The sequence below is a fragment of the Salvelinus sp. IW2-2015 genome, linkage group LG19 (assembly GCF_002910315.2).
Source record: "Salvelinus sp. IW2-2015 linkage group LG19, ASM291031v2, whole genome shotgun sequence".
In the NCBI taxonomy this organism is placed as follows: domain Eukaryota; kingdom Metazoa; phylum Chordata; class Actinopteri; order Salmoniformes; family Salmonidae; genus Salvelinus; species Salvelinus sp. IW2-2015.
In genome coordinates this window covers 13,702,712-13,718,240 of record NC_036859.1, presented here as the reverse complement: position 1 = coordinate 13,718,240, position 15,529 = coordinate 13,702,712, and the positions used below count along the sequence as shown (strand labels likewise).

Genomic DNA, 15,529 nt, shown 5'->3' with positions numbered 1-15,529 from the left:
AGAAGTTAACTAGTTTGTTGTCTTATTTTACTAAATCAGAAGTTATTATCCTGGGTGACCTAAATTATGATTGTGAAATGCAGGCTTCAGACAATCTAAAAGACATGTGTAATGATCTAAACCTAACCCAGCTGCTTACTAAGCCTACACGGCCCAACCTTACAGATCCTTCAAACTCAACTCTGATAGATCCTATCCTCTAACGAGTACACCAGAGAAATATGGTTCTACTGGTGTCCCCGACCATCACCATTAGTGACCATTGCCCAGTTGTTAGTGTTACAGATGTGAGCATAGAAACATCTAAGCCTCGTGCCATCACAAAGAGGAACTTTAAAAACTTCAGTGAACAGGCTTTGTTACATGATCTTTATTTTAGTGACCTTGATTGTATTTCAGCTATCCCTGAACCTGATTCAGCTTTCAGCCTCTTTTCAGATGTCTTCAATACTATTGTGAATAATCATGATCCTTTAAAAAAAACAAAGGGTTAAAGGTAGGTCGAATGCCTGGTACACCCCCGAGTTATCAGAAGTCATTCATAAAAGAGATGATGCTTGGGTCAAGGCAAGGAACACAGGCTTAGGCCCGGACTGGCAAGCTTTTAAGCAACTGAGGAATCATTGTGTAAGACAAATTAGAAAGGCTAAATCTGATTATTATGTATCCTCTCTTTCGGATTGTAATGGGAACCTAGCTAAATTCTAGAATACTGTCAAATCCCTGAAGGGTTCTACTTCCTCATCTCTGCCACAACAAATTAATTCAAACACCGGACTCATTAAAGGAAATATTGTCATCATTGATGCATTTAATCACCATTTTATTTAAGCAGGCTTTCTCTTTGAAAGAACTTCTAAGCCTATTCAGAATGATACTGGGCTGGATGCTGATAGGGGAAACTTGCTGAATGATCAGAGAAATTATAGTCAAAGCTTTTCTTTTAGGCTATTTACAGAAAAGAATGAGTGGATGATTTGCTAGCAATAGACAACAAGAAATCCACAGGGGCCGACCAATTGGATCCTGGTCTGCTTAAGTGTGCAGCGCCCATCATTGTTGGCTCAATAACCCACATTTTTTTAATTTAATATTGTTATCAGGAAATATTCCAAAAGTATGGAAATCAGCTATTATCCTGCCAATCCATAAGGGTGGGGATAGTAGTGATGTTAATAATTGTCGCCCCATTACAAGGCTTCCATGTCTAGCTAAGATTCTAGAATCCTTGGTAAATGTACAACTTTGCTCTTTTTTGATCTGAGGAATGTATTTTGAATGTAAACCAATCAGGGTTTAGGCCTGGGCATAGAACTAGTACAGCAACCACTTTAGTTGTTAATGATCTTGTCAATGCTTTACACACTAAAATGAAATGTGCTGCTTTGTTTGTGGACCTTTCAAAAGCTTTTGATACTGTTGATCATGCTATTTTATTGAATAAGTTGTCCTCGAGCTCTGACGCCTGTTGATGGTTTCATTATTATCTTAGTGACAGAACTCACGCCATCGTGATTGATGGGGTTAAATCTGATTTTGATGGGGTCCATTTCGGGACCTGTTCTGTTCACTATTTATATAAACACCATTGGTCAATCTGTAAAAAAAGATTAAACGTCATCTATATACAGATTGTCACACCCTGGCCTTAGTTATCTTTGTTTTCTTTATTATTTTAGTTAGGTCAGGGTGTGACATGGGGGATGTATGTGTTTTGTATTGTCTAGGGTTTTTTGTATGTTTATGGGTGCTGTGATTTAGTTGGTTTAAGTGTCTAGTCTAGGTGTATGCATGTCTATGGTTGCCTGGATTGGTTCTCAATTAGAGACAGCTGTCTATCGTTGTCTCTGATTGGGAACCATATTTAGGCAGCCATATTCATTAGGTAGTTTGTGGGTGATTGTCTATGTGTAAGTTGCTTGTGTCTGCACTTATTGTTTGTATAGCTTCACGGTCGTCGGTTTGTTGTTTTGTTTAGTGTGTAAAGTGTTCGTTTCGTCTTCGTCTTCAAATAAAGAAGATGTATTGCTATCACACTGAGCCTTGGTCCTCCTCTCTTCCACGTTACGACGATCGTGACACAGATGATACTATTATGTATGCTATTCCCCAAAACTACAGTCAGATGTAATACGTAGCTATGCAGGAATCCCCTGCTGATTTAAAACTTAAAACGGGCAAAACAAAATACATGTTGTTTTTAATCTTGCGTAAGAATGCTTCAGATAAACTACATGTTCACTCATTAGATGGTTTTCCAATTGAATGTGTTCCCGCATATACAGTAAATACTTAGGCATTTGGATTGATATGGATTTGACGTTTAAAAAACATATACAGTATATTTTGGAAGGTATTCCGACCCCTTTACTTTTTCCACATTTTGTTACGTTACAGCCTCATTCTAAAATTGATTAAATTGTTTCCCCCTCTCATCAATCTACACACAATACCCCATAATGACAAAGCAAAAACAGTTTTTTAGACTTTTCCCCCCCCAAAAAATAACAATAACGGAAATATCACATTTACATAAGTTTTCAGAACCTTTACTCTGTACTTTGTTGAAGCACGTTTGGCAGCGATTACAGCCTTGAGTCTTCTTGGGAACGCTACAAGCTTGGCACACCTGTATTTGGGGAGTTTCTCCCATTCTTCTCTGCATATCCTCTCAAACTCTGTCAGGTTGGATGGGGAGCGTCACTGCATAGCTATTTTCAGGTCTCTCTAGATGTCACGCGGGACTAGGTGGGTGCAGGAATCAGGCGCAGAGAGAGTTCCACTAGGGGTATAGTGCTCTTAAATAAGGCACACACAAAATATAAGCCCAACAAATACAGGGCGAGGGCGGGTCTACCTACTAAATATAGGGAAGCTCATTAACCGAAAACAACAGAAACACAGGTGAAACTAATAAGACAAAACAAACAGACAAACGAAAAAGGGATCGGTGGCGGCTAGTAGGACGGTGACGACGACCGCCAAGCACCGCCCGAACAGGCAGGGGAGCCAACTTCGGCGGAAGTCATGACAGTACCCCCCTCCTGACGTGCGGCTCCCGCAGCGCGCCGCCACCGGCCTCGAGGACGACCCGGAGGGTGAGGCGCCGGGCGATCCGGGTGGAGGCGATGGAAGTCTCTCAGTAGAGAAGGATCCAAAATGTCCCCCACCGGAACCCAGCATCTATCCTCCGGACCGTACCCCTCCCAGTCCACGAGGTACTGTAGGCCCCTCACCCGGCGTCTCGAGTCCAGAATGCCACGTACTGTGTACGCCGGGGACCCCTCGATATCCAGAGGGGGCGGAGGGACCTCAGGCATCTCACCTTCTTGCAGGGGACCAGCCACCACCGGCCTGAGGAGAGACACATGAAACGAGGGGTTAATACGGTAATACCTAGGAAGTTGTAACCTGTAACACACCTCGTTTATTCTCCTCAGGACTTTAAACGGCCCCACACACTGCGGCCCCAGCTTCCGACAGGGCAGGCGGAGGGGCAGGTTTCGGGTCGAGAGCCAGACCCTGTCCCCCGGTGTGAACACRGGGGCCTCACWGCGGTGCTGGTCAGCGCTCCTCTTCTGCCGTTGTCCCGCTAACCTTAGCGATTCCTGGACGGCTTTCCAGGTGTCCTTGGAGCGCTGTACCCATKCCTCTACCGCAGGAGCCTCGGTCTGGCTCTGATGCCATGGGGCCAGGACCGGCTGGTAACCTAACACACACTCAAAAGGAGACATGTTTGTTGAGGAGTGGCGGAGGGAGTTCTGAGCRAGCTCAGCCCAAGGAACATACCTCGCCCACTCACCAGRCCGGTCCCGGCAATATGACCGCAGAAACCTGCCCACATCCTGGTTTACGCGCTCCACCTGCCCATYACTCTCSGGGTGAAAACYCGAGGTCAAGCTGACCGAGACCCCCAGTCTCTCCATAAACGCCCTCCAAACTCTGGACGTGAATTGGGGGCCCCGATCAGAAACGATGTCCTCAGGCACCCCATAGTGCCGGAAGACATGGGTAAACAAGGCCTCCGCAGTCTGCAGGGCCGTAGGGAGACCGGGCAACGGGATGAGACGGCAGGACTTAGAAAACCGATCCACAACGACCAGGATCGTAGTACTTCCCTGGGACGGGGGAAGATCGGTAAGAAAGTCCACCGATAAGTGTGTCCACGGCCGTTGTGGAACGGGGAGGGGCTGTAATTTCCCTCTAGGCAAGTGCCGAGGAGCCTTGCTCTGAGCGCACACCGAGGAGGAGGAGACATAAAATCTAACGTCCTTAGCCAACGTGGGCCACCAGTATCTCCCTCTAAGACTCTGCACTGTCCTCTCGATGCCAGGATGACCCGAGGAGGGGAGAGTATGAGCCCAACGGATGAGCTTATCCCGGACCCCCCCCCGGGCACGTACTGAGCCCCTGCTGGACAGTTAGGGGGGGCCGGCTCTAACCGTGAGGCTCTCTCTATCTCCGCGTCCACCTCCCATACCACCGGTGACACGAGACATGAAGGTGGAATGATGGGAGTTGGCTCAACGGACCGCTCCTCGGTATCATAGAGGCGGTACAGCGCGTCGGCTTTGGTGTTTTGGGAGCCTGGCCGGTATGAGATGGTGAACTGAAACCGGGTGAAAAACATGGCCCATCTAGCCTGACGGATTTAGTCTCCTCGCTGCCCAGATATACTCGAGATTACGATAGTCACTCCAGATGAGAAAAGGGTGTTTCGCCCCCTCAAGCCAATGTCTCCACACCTTCAGAGCCTTGACTACAGCTAACAACTCCCGGTCCCCCACGTCATAGTGTCGCTCCGCCGGACCGAGCTTCCTCGAAAAGAAGGCACAAGGGCGGAGCTTGGGTGGTACGCCYGAGCGCTGGGACAGCACGGCCCCGACCCCCGCCTCGGACGCGTCCACCTCCACTATGAACGCTAAAGAGGGGTCCGGGTGCGCCAACACGGGCGCATTGGTGAACAGCTCCTTCAGACGACTGAAAGCTCTGTCCGCCTCTGCTGACCAACGCAAGCGCACCGGTCCTCCCTTCAGCAGTGAGGTAATGGGAGCAGCCACCTGACTAAAACCCCGGATAAACCTCCGGTAGTAATTGGCAAACCCTAAAAACCGCTGCACCTCTTTCACCGTAGTTGGGGTCGGCCAATTACGCACGGCTGTAACGCGGTTATCCTCCATCACCACCCCGGAGGTGGAAATACGATAACCCAGGAGGAAACGGCCTGATTGAAGAACTCACATTTCTCCGCCTTGCAATACAGGTCATGCTCCAGAGAAGGTACCCATGCTCCCAAGTACCTTACGCACCAGAGACACATGTACCGGGCGTGTGGCAGAGTAGATCAAGATGTCATCGATGTACACTACCACTCCCTGCCCGAGCAGGTCTCTGAGAATCTCATCTACGAAGGACTGAAAGACGGCTGGAGCATTTTTCAACCCATATGGCATGACGCGGTACTCATAATGGCCAGATGTAGTACTAAATGCGGTTTTCCACTCATCTCCTCCCCGGATACGCACCAGATTATACGCACTCCTCAGGTCCAGTTTTGTGAAGAAGCGCGCCCCKTGAAATGATTCCACCGCCGTAGCGATGAGAGGTAGTGGGTAACTAAACCCCACTGTGATGGAATTTAGACCTCGATAATCAATGCACGGGYGTAAACCGCCATCTTTCTTCTTCACAAAAAAGAAGCTCGAGGAGACAGGTGATGCGGAKRGCCGAATGTAYCCCTGTCCCAGYGATTCAGTAACATATGTCTCCATAGCTACTGTCTCCTCCTGGGACAAAGGATACAYGTGACTCCTAGGAAGTGCAGCGTTCTCCAGGAGGTTTATCGCGCAGTCCCCTCGACGATGGGGTGGTAATTGGGTCGCCTTCTTTTTACTGAAGGCGATAGCCAAATCGGCATATTCAGAKGGAATGCGCACGGTGGAAACCTGGTCTGGACTCTCCACCGTAGTCGCACCAACGGCAACTCCTATACACCTGCCTGAACACTCCTCTGACCACCCCACCCCTCCTCTGAGCCCCCTGTCGCCAGGAAATCACCGGGTTGTGCTGAGCTAGCCAGGGAATTCCCAACACCACTGGAAACGCAGGTGAGTCGATAAGGAACAGACTAATCTGCTCCTTATGACTACCCCGCGTTACCATGTCCAGTGGTACCGTGGCCTCCCTGACCATTCCTGACCCTAATGGTCGGCTATCTAAGGAGTGCAYGGGGAAAGGTAGGTCTAACGACACAAGGGGAATCCCTAGCCTTAACGCGAGCCCCCGATCTATGAAATTCCCAGCKGCGCCTGAAYCGACTAGCGCCTTATGCTGTAGAGAGGGAGAAAACCCGGGGAAAGAGGTTAACACATACATATGACCGACAGGAAGCTCTGGGTAAGTCTGGTGCTGACTCACCTGGGGTGATCGAGTAGTGCTCCGCCTGCCCTCCCGACTCCCAGACGAGTTCCTCCAGCACCGGTCGGCCGTGTGCCCTCGCCGACCACAACTGGTGCAGGAGGACACTCCTCCTCCGGTCCCCCTCGAAGCTGCCCCTCCCTAACTCCATAGGGATAGGAGCAGGAGGGCTGGAAGGTGGAAACGACAGGACCTGTTCCGAACGTCCGCGGGCAGCCAGCAGGTTGTCGAGACGGGCGGCCATGTCAATGAGTTCATCCAGCGTGAGGGTGGTGTCCCGACACGCTAGCTCCCTGCGAACGTCCTCCCTAAGGCTGCATCGGAAATGGTCTATTAAGGCCCTGTCGTTCCACCCTGCTCCTGCGGCCAAGGTCCTGAACTCCATGGCAAAGTCCTGTGCGCTCCTCGTCACCTGACGCAGGTGGAACAGCCGTTCACCCGCCGCACGACCCTCTGGTGGGTGGTCAAACACAGCTCGGAATCGGCGGGTGAACTCGGGGTAATGATCCCTCGCCAAGTCTGGACCATTCCACACTGAGTTGGCCCACTCGAGAGCTCGTCCAGTCAGACAGGAGACGAGGGCGCTCACGCTCTCCTCTCCGGAGGTAGTAGGACGAACGGTCGCCAGGTAAAGTTCCAGTTGTAGAAGGAAACCCTGACACCCAGCCGCCGTTTCATCATACTCCCGTGGGAGCGCCAGCCGAAGAGCCCCGGAGCCGGATGCGGTAGCAGGAACAGGAGGTGCTGGAGTAGGGGGTGCTGGAGATGAGGTGGGAAGGCCACACCTCTCCCATCGATCCATCCTCTCCATCATTTGATCCATAGCTGAACCAATCCTGTGGAGAACACTGGTATGATGGAGGACCCTTTCCTCCATCGATGGGAGAGGAGATGCGGCTGCTGATTCCATAACTGGTGCGGGATTCTGTCACGTGGGACTAGGTGGGTGCAGGAATCAGGCGCAGAGAGAGTTCCACTGGGGGTATAGTGCTCTTAAATAAGGCACACACAAAATATAAGCCCAGCAAATACAGGGCACGGACATATAACGTGACAACCCAAAAACCACAGGGTGTCAAGTGAAAGAAAGAAAATACACCTCAGCCTACAATGCACACACGTAACAAAATAAAGACAATCCCAATCCCCAAACAGACAAACGAAAAAGGGATCGGTGGCGGCTAGTAGGACGGTGACGACGACCGCCGAGCACCGCCCGAACAGGCAGGGGAGCCAACTTCGGCGGAAGTCGTGACACTAGAGATGTTCGATAGGGTTGAAGTCCAGGCTGTGGCTGGGCCACTCAAGAACATTCAGAGACTTGCTCGCTAACAGGGATGTAAACAAATTTCTGCACAAAATCTGAGCGAAATAAGCTTTTTGTGCATATGGAAAAATACTTTTTTGTTGTTGTTGTGTATAATGTGTATATTTGTGTTGTATGGTGCAGGGCACATTTGAAAAATAGACATAGGTCTCAATATGTATTCCCTGGTAAATAAAAAGGTCAAATAGTTGTTTCTTCCATGTAGTCATGGCTCTATTTAATGCTATGAGTTTTCCAGCCTCTGTTCTGGACCTGGGGGCTGTGAAGAGACCTCTGGCTGCATGTCTTGTGTGGTACCGATGAGTGTCAGAACTGTGTGCCAACATCTTGAACAGATAGTTCGGTACCATTAACCCAACAATACCTCAACTTTGAGCCAGGAGAGATTGACATGCATACCACTGACATTCACCCTCCGTGTACTTCTAAGTCCAATACGTGCTGCTCTGTTCTGGATCAACTGTTCTGGATCAACTGCAATTTTCCTATGTCCTTCTTTGCCGCACATGACCACACAACTGAGCAGTAGTCCAGGTAAGACAAAACTCGGGCCTATAGGACCTGCCTGGTTGATTTAGATGTCAAGAAAGCAGAGCAATGCATTTTCCCTCTTCCCATTTTAGCAACCATGGCAGCTTGCTATCTAGGGTTACGCCAAGCAGTTTTGTCTCCGCAACTTGCTCAATCGACATATTGTTTCAGACTGGTCTCATAGACTTGACATAACATAATAAGCGTAAATCTGGGACACTCAAATTAGTATGATATAGTATGTTACGTTATCAACTTTCCTACTACTTACTACTTTTTAGCTACTTTGCAACTACTTAGCATGTTAGCTAAACCTTCCCCTAACCCTGACCTTAATCCTTTAACCTAACTCCTAACTTTAAACCTCACCTTAACCCTTTTATCTAACCCTTGAATGAACCCTAACCTTAACCCTTTTAGCTAACCCTTCCCCTAACCCTTTTAGCTAACCCTTCCCCTAAACCTAATCCTAACCTTAACCCTTTAACCTAACTCCTAACTTTAACCCTAACCTTAACCCCTAGAGCTAGCTAACATTAGCGTTAGCCACCTAGCCACATAGCTAACATATCATACGTTTAGCAAATTCATAAAATATTTAACGTTTTACAAATTCGTAACATAATGTACGATTTGCAATTCGTAACATATTGTCCGAATTGCAACTCGTAGCATATCATATGAAATGGATTATGGACATCCACAAATTAATACATACCATACAAAATGTAAAATATCATACTAAATGGATATCTCGGAGTTACGTACAGAATAATGTGAAATTCTCTATTGTATTATTCAGTAATAGATCTAGATGAGGTTTAGGGTTGAGTGGTGAGTGATTTGTCCCCAAAAATTATTATTTTAGTGTTTGAGATATTTAACTTCTTGAGAATACAGGGGGTGCTATTTTCCCATTAGCATAATTTGCTCTACAGATTAAACTGCCTCTTATTCAATTATTGCTCTTACTATATGCATATAAATAATACCATTGGAAAGAAAACAATCTCTAGTTTCTAAAACCGTTTCAATTTTGTCTCTGAGTGATACAGAAGTCATTTGACAGCACTTTCCATGACCAAGAAGAAAAAAGCAAGATGTGTATGCCAGCTTCAACGCTCTGCCTATATATGGTCGTGCCCCCTATGACCCGAAACACACCTCATTGGCCTTCCTCTGGGTGTCAAGAGGAGTCAGAGGAAAAATATCTTGTTTATCTGGGACTGACGTGAAATGAGAGCTAATTCTTTGGCGTGACCGACAACTTCCGGTGTCTAAATCGTGCGACTTGTAGCTGCGATTGTCTTCTGTTGTGCGGCCATTATGGATGAAAACTATCTCCGTCTCGAAGTTTGTTTGATACATGTGACCAGATCATCGTAATGTATGTTTTTCAATATAGTTTAATCAGATTATTTGAATTTTTTCGAGAGTTTGTGGTGTTCCGTTGTCTGAATTTATTTACGTTGGAAGATCCGTGCCACTCGACCGGTACCTGTGCTAAATGGAGTGGGAAAGGAACAATTCTGAACGGAACCAACGACTCATCTTGACAAAGGACACTTTGATCAACATTCTGATGAAAGATCAGCCATAGTAAGACCCAATTTACGATGTTATATCATATCTGTTGTGCATGTGAATGGCCGTGGCGCCCTAGCCGAATCTGCCTGGTATAGCTATGCTAATTTAGCGCTACATTTTGTTTTCGTTATAAAACATTTCATAAATCTGAAATATTGTTTGGATTCACCAGATGTTGGGCTTTCAATATCTGTACGCTGTGTATTTTCTGAAATGTTTTAAGATGAGTAATTCGTTATATGAACGTTGGTCTCTGTAATTGTTCTGGCTGGGTCAGCACTATTTCAGATTGCAGCTGCAATGTAGAACTGTGATTTATACCTGAAAAATGCACATTTTTCCCAAAAAAAACTATGCTATACCATAAATATGTACTATTAATTGTCTTTGTGTTAGTGGCTATATATATTTTTATTTAGTCGAATTAGTGATAGCTACTGACGCAGGAAAAAGCTGTTGGGAGTAAAAATATCGTGTCCTTTGCTAACGTGGTTAGCTAATAGATTTACATATTGTGTCTTCCCTGTAAAACATTTAAAAAATCTGAAATGGTGGCTTTATTCACAAGACCTGTATCTTTCATCTGGTGTCTTAGACTTGTGATTTAATGATATTTAGATGCTACAAGTTACTTGTGACGCTATGCTAGCTATGCTACTCAGTGGGGTGGGGGGTGCTACCGGATCAGGGTTGGTGACTCGTGAGAAGTTAACACCAGCCTATTGCTAGCTACCCATTCTAAAACTGACTGGAGCTCTATGTTAAGGGTGTCAGTTATTTATTTTACTATCGTAGCTGACATGTATAAGGTTGAGTCGTCAGCGTACATAGACACACAGGCTTTATTCAAGGTCAGGGGAAGGTCATTATAAAAACTGAAAACAATAATGGCCCAAGCTGGCTGCCCTGCAGTACACCACACTCAAAATAATTTGCATTAGAGAGGTTTCCATGAAAGAAAACCCATTGTGTTCTATTAGATAGGTAACCCTCAATCCATGATAAGGCAGAGGATGTAAATCTATAACACCTATGCACTGAAATCTAACAAAAAAGCTGCACTGAAATCTAACACGATTATTTATATATTTTTGCTAAGCACCGGTAACAGGCTGATTGGTCGGCTGTTTGAACCATTAAAGGGTGCTATTCTTGGGCAACGGTATGACCTTTGCCTCCCTCCAGGCCTGAGGGCACACAGCGTCTTCTAGGCTTAAATTGAAGATGTGGCAAACAGGAGTCGCAATGTATTCCGCTACCAAGCAATTACCATCCACGTTGTTGGTACAAGGTGGCTTGTCCTTATTTAAAGATAGAAAAAAAAATCCCCGCTTCCACACCAACTTTGCGGAACTCAAAGCTACAGTGCTTATCTTTCATTATTTGGTCCGTTATGCATGAATATGAAGGCTCAACTTTTGTTGTTTGCTAATCTTGTCAACAGAAAAAGTATTAATGTGGTTGGCAATTTAGAAGGGTTTTGTTACGAACAAGACATATTTTTTTGGCCTAGAATTTCATTTAAAGTACTTCAGAGCTTTTTACTATCATTCTTTATATAATTTATCTTTATTCCATGGTATAGTTTCTTCTTATTTTTGTTAAGTTTAGTGACGTGATTTCTCAGTTTACTGTATGTTTGCCAATCTGCTGTGTTGTCAGACTTATTTGCTATTCCCTTTGCCTCATCCCTCTCAGCCATACAGTTTTTCAATTCATCATCTATCCATGGGGATTTTTCAGCTATAGCAGTCAGTTTCTTGATTTATTGTCATGTGTTCTTTCTACAGACTCTCACACCACCCCACAACACACCACCCCACTGCAGAATGAGTGTTTTACAGACAGACCAGTAGATGGCTCTTTCTCTTCCCTTGGAGTGAATTCTAACTAAGGATACCTAACGTCTCACAGGCCTATACCATTGTTCTGGCTGAAATATATTTGAATGAGAAATAGATTACGTTTTTCAACTGTTTGAGAAATAATTTGATTGAAGCATCCTTTCTCATGTAATGTACTACTCCAGTTGTTGTAGCCTATACAGTATGTGAAGCCAATGTGGGTTTTTTATTTTGTATTTTATTTTACTTAACCTTTATTTAGCCAATGTGGGTTGGGAGTATCCAATGATATGTTTTTGATTTATTGTAATGGAATATCTCTCTGTAAAGCTGGTTAGTGTGTTTTGCTACATCATATCTATAAATATTTTAAGAGCAGCCATGKTGCATTTCGGAAGGTTATTTTTCAACTTAATTTGCTGAAGAGTGTTCTGTATGTTTAAAAAAAATACTTTAACACTGCTCACATAATTTCCTTAGAGAATCATGATTAGTTTTGTCATTTCAGGGATAAGCATTAGAGGAAAGGGCCCTCCTCAGAGAATAGTCTGAACTCAATATATGAAAGCAGAAATTGTCTAAATGTCACATTTGGTTGTATGTTATATAGGTCAAAATAGTGTTGATTGTTTGGTATGGCTGACAAGATTTCCCTTATGGTATTGTGTCAAATTAAAGGATGAAAAATGTTGAAGAAACACAAAGATGATAACAACATTGTTTTTTAGGTCAACTATAAGAGAGGAGACACCAGAACAACTGACAGCCGAGTGCATAATGTGTGTGTGTGGCCTAGTGCGGAGGTGGTGCAAGGGAATATAGAAATATAGTATCCTACATAAAATGTATTAGAGTCCTTTTTTCCCCCTTATCATCCCAATGATTTGGTTGCGTAACTGTCAGGTAGGCTAGGTTATAAAAATTATGAGCACGTTGCTTTATTTTTCCCCCACATAAGCATCCAATCAAAGTACATCCTCCCCCATCTCAAGTAGACTACAATTACGTGATGGGTGACGTTACAAAATGCGGAGGAGGGAGCTGGGCAGGGACCACTTGGACCAAAGAGGACTCGACGTGATTTAATTTCAACGCAGAAACAACGGATTCAGTAGGCAGTGGACCCGGGCGTCTTGCCGAAGCCAAGCCCATTGTCTGCTTTTGACAGAGCAGCCAAGGAAAACCGTTCGATTAAATCACTAAAAGGGAGCGGATAGCCACGAAAAGGAGTATCTAGTAGTGGGTAGGCATTGCGGTTTGTGATTTACAGAAAAGGGCAGGACACGGCCAAAGCGCTTAGTACATAGCTTATAACGGAAAATGAACCACATCAAGTTTTAATAATATGAGTAAGAACCGCGTTGTGTTGCAATTGGCGACCAATTGATGCGTCTGTGCCGTCGTTTTCAGACCACTAGTTCCCGCGGACTCATTTTGATCACATCATTTTGAAATTGTTACATCGGGTCTATTCATTTATTTTCCTATTGTAAAGAGTTACTTGTTCAAACCAAGATGAATTTCCAATCCGGGTCGGTGTCCGGTATCTCGCAGCAGTCCCAACCGGCCATGTCCACCCCAGGCACGGCCCCAGCGCCCGTTCCGGTACCAGTACCCCAGTCCATCCCGTCCCAGTTCGGATCAGGATCATCCGGAGGCTCAGGGCAGGGTCAGTTCGGTTCGGGAACAGTATCGGGCCAGGCTTCCCAGGCCGGCCAACAAGGCAACCAGCAGTTTGTTTTGTCCAACTCGGCAGCCATCCGGGCTGAGATCCATCGGTTCGAATCGGTCCACCCGAACATTTACTCAATCTACGACCTGATCGAACGCATTGATGACCTAGCCCTCCAGAACCAGATCCGAGAACATGTGATCTCTATTGAAGGTGAGCAGCAGGGAAAGCATATATTGTGGTTCACAGCAATTGTCACAAGTACTCGCAGTCACCCCTAGTATCGTCGGTCATCTCCATGATGGGCAATAGCAACATTGTCGCCATGGAGGTAGCCTACAACTCTTTGTTTGGTGACAACAGTCTCACGTTCTGATATAGGCAGATACATGATTATATCTGGATTTGATATGCCTGATTTCTCTCTTGTCATTAGTGGTGAATATAAAAATGTTGCTCCTGAGCCAGAACAGTGTTGAACCACCATTTCATTTGCATTGATTTTTTATTGCTTCTCAGCACAACACAGAATATGCCTTAGTTGTGACATATAGTAGGCCTACACAGACATAGATGTCAGAATGGACACAATTCCAAGTCACCAAACAACACTTACAGAATGAGAATAACAACAAAAACATATATGCATGGATACTTGCTGTACATTGCAATCTGAGTTCAATAGCCTACAGATTTGCGTAATGACGCCTCACTGCCAGCAACACACACTAATTCTCTCAAATACAGGGCAGTATCCTGTATAACAGTAAGGGCACCTATTTCTTAGCATGCCACTCAAACCATTATACTCCACATCACCTGTGATATAGGGGTTTTGATTCTGTCCAACACTATAAACTGTGCTGAGACTTGTAGGGATTATGACAACTCATTTACACAAAGATCTAATGCACGTTTCCACCACCACTCTATCCATTTTCTAAATGTTTGAATTAGTCTCAATTGGCTTAAATCTTTATTTGGATTTAGAAACTAATTTGCACGCTCATGTTTAAGGATTTAAGATAAAGAGCTGGTCTTAGTGGCGGCAAAGGCTTATGCTAACAACAAGTGTTAACCAACGAATTTTGTTTCTTGCATAGGAGACTGAAAACGTAGCCACAGAGTTCAAATCAGAGGGACTGGTTATGTGTGTGTTTGTGTGTGGTAATAGTACCTGTAACATGAATCATTATGCATTGAAAGGACCTACATAGGTCAAGGGTCAAAGTCATTGTAAAAAATAAGAGGAACTGTGAACAAACATATGATTCGGACCAGGCCCAAATCCCTGACACTCTGAGGATGAACAGGCGGCATTATAGAGGCCGGCGTGCGGGATACCTGATGAGACTACAGTATCAGGCAAAAGTTTGGACACACCTACTCATTCCAGGGTTTGTTTTTCTTTATTTTTTACTATTTTCTACATTGTATAATAGTAGTGAAGACATGAAATAAAAAAACTATGAAATAACACTCATGTAGTATCCATTTAAAAAAAAAAAAAATCCAAATATATTATATATTTTAAATTCTTCAAAGTAGCCAACCTTTGCCTTGATGACAGCTTTGCACACTCTTGGCATTCTCTCAACCAGCTTCACCTGGAATGCTTTTCCAACAGCCTTGAAGGAGTTCCCACATATGCTGAGCACTTGTTGGCTGCTTTTCCTTCACTCTGCGGTCCAACTCATCCCAACCATCTCAATTGGGTTGAGGTCGGGTGATTGTGGAAGCCAGGTCATCTGATGCAGCACTCMATCACTCTCCTTCTTGGTGAAATAGCCCTAACACAGCCTGGAGGTGTGTTGGGTCATTGTCCTGTTGAAAAACAAATGATAGTCCCACTAAGCGCAAACAAGATGGGATGGCATATTGCTGCAGAATGCTGTGGTAGACATGCTGGTTAAGTGTGCCTTGAATTCTAAATAAATCACTGACAGTGTCACCAGCAAAGCACACCCACACCATCACACCTCCTCCATTCTTCACGATGGGAACCACACATGCGGCGATCATCCGTTCACCTACTCTGTGTCTCACAAAGACACGGCGGTTGGAACCAAAAATCTCACATTTGGACACATCAGACCAAATTCAAATTTCCACCAGTCTAATGTCCATTACTCATGTTTCTTGGCCCAAGCA

The 15,529-nt window shown here is 45.2% G+C and overlaps 1 protein-coding gene across 1 annotated transcript in view; it reads left to right on the top strand.

Moving 5' to 3' along the window:
- Nucleotides 1–12,727: 12,727 nt before the first annotated feature.
- Nucleotides 12,728–15,529, top strand: part of LOC111978956 (arf-GAP with GTPase, ANK repeat and PH domain-containing protein 3-like) — a 231,378-nt gene continuing 228,576 nt past the window's right edge. The window contains exon 1 of the mRNA XM_024009205.2: nucleotides 12,728–13,591. Within this exon, the coding sequence (XP_023864973.1) occupies nucleotides 13,222–13,591 (370 nt within the window). The 5' untranslated portion in view covers nucleotides 12,728–13,221. The remainder of the gene's footprint in view (nucleotides 13,592–15,529) is intronic.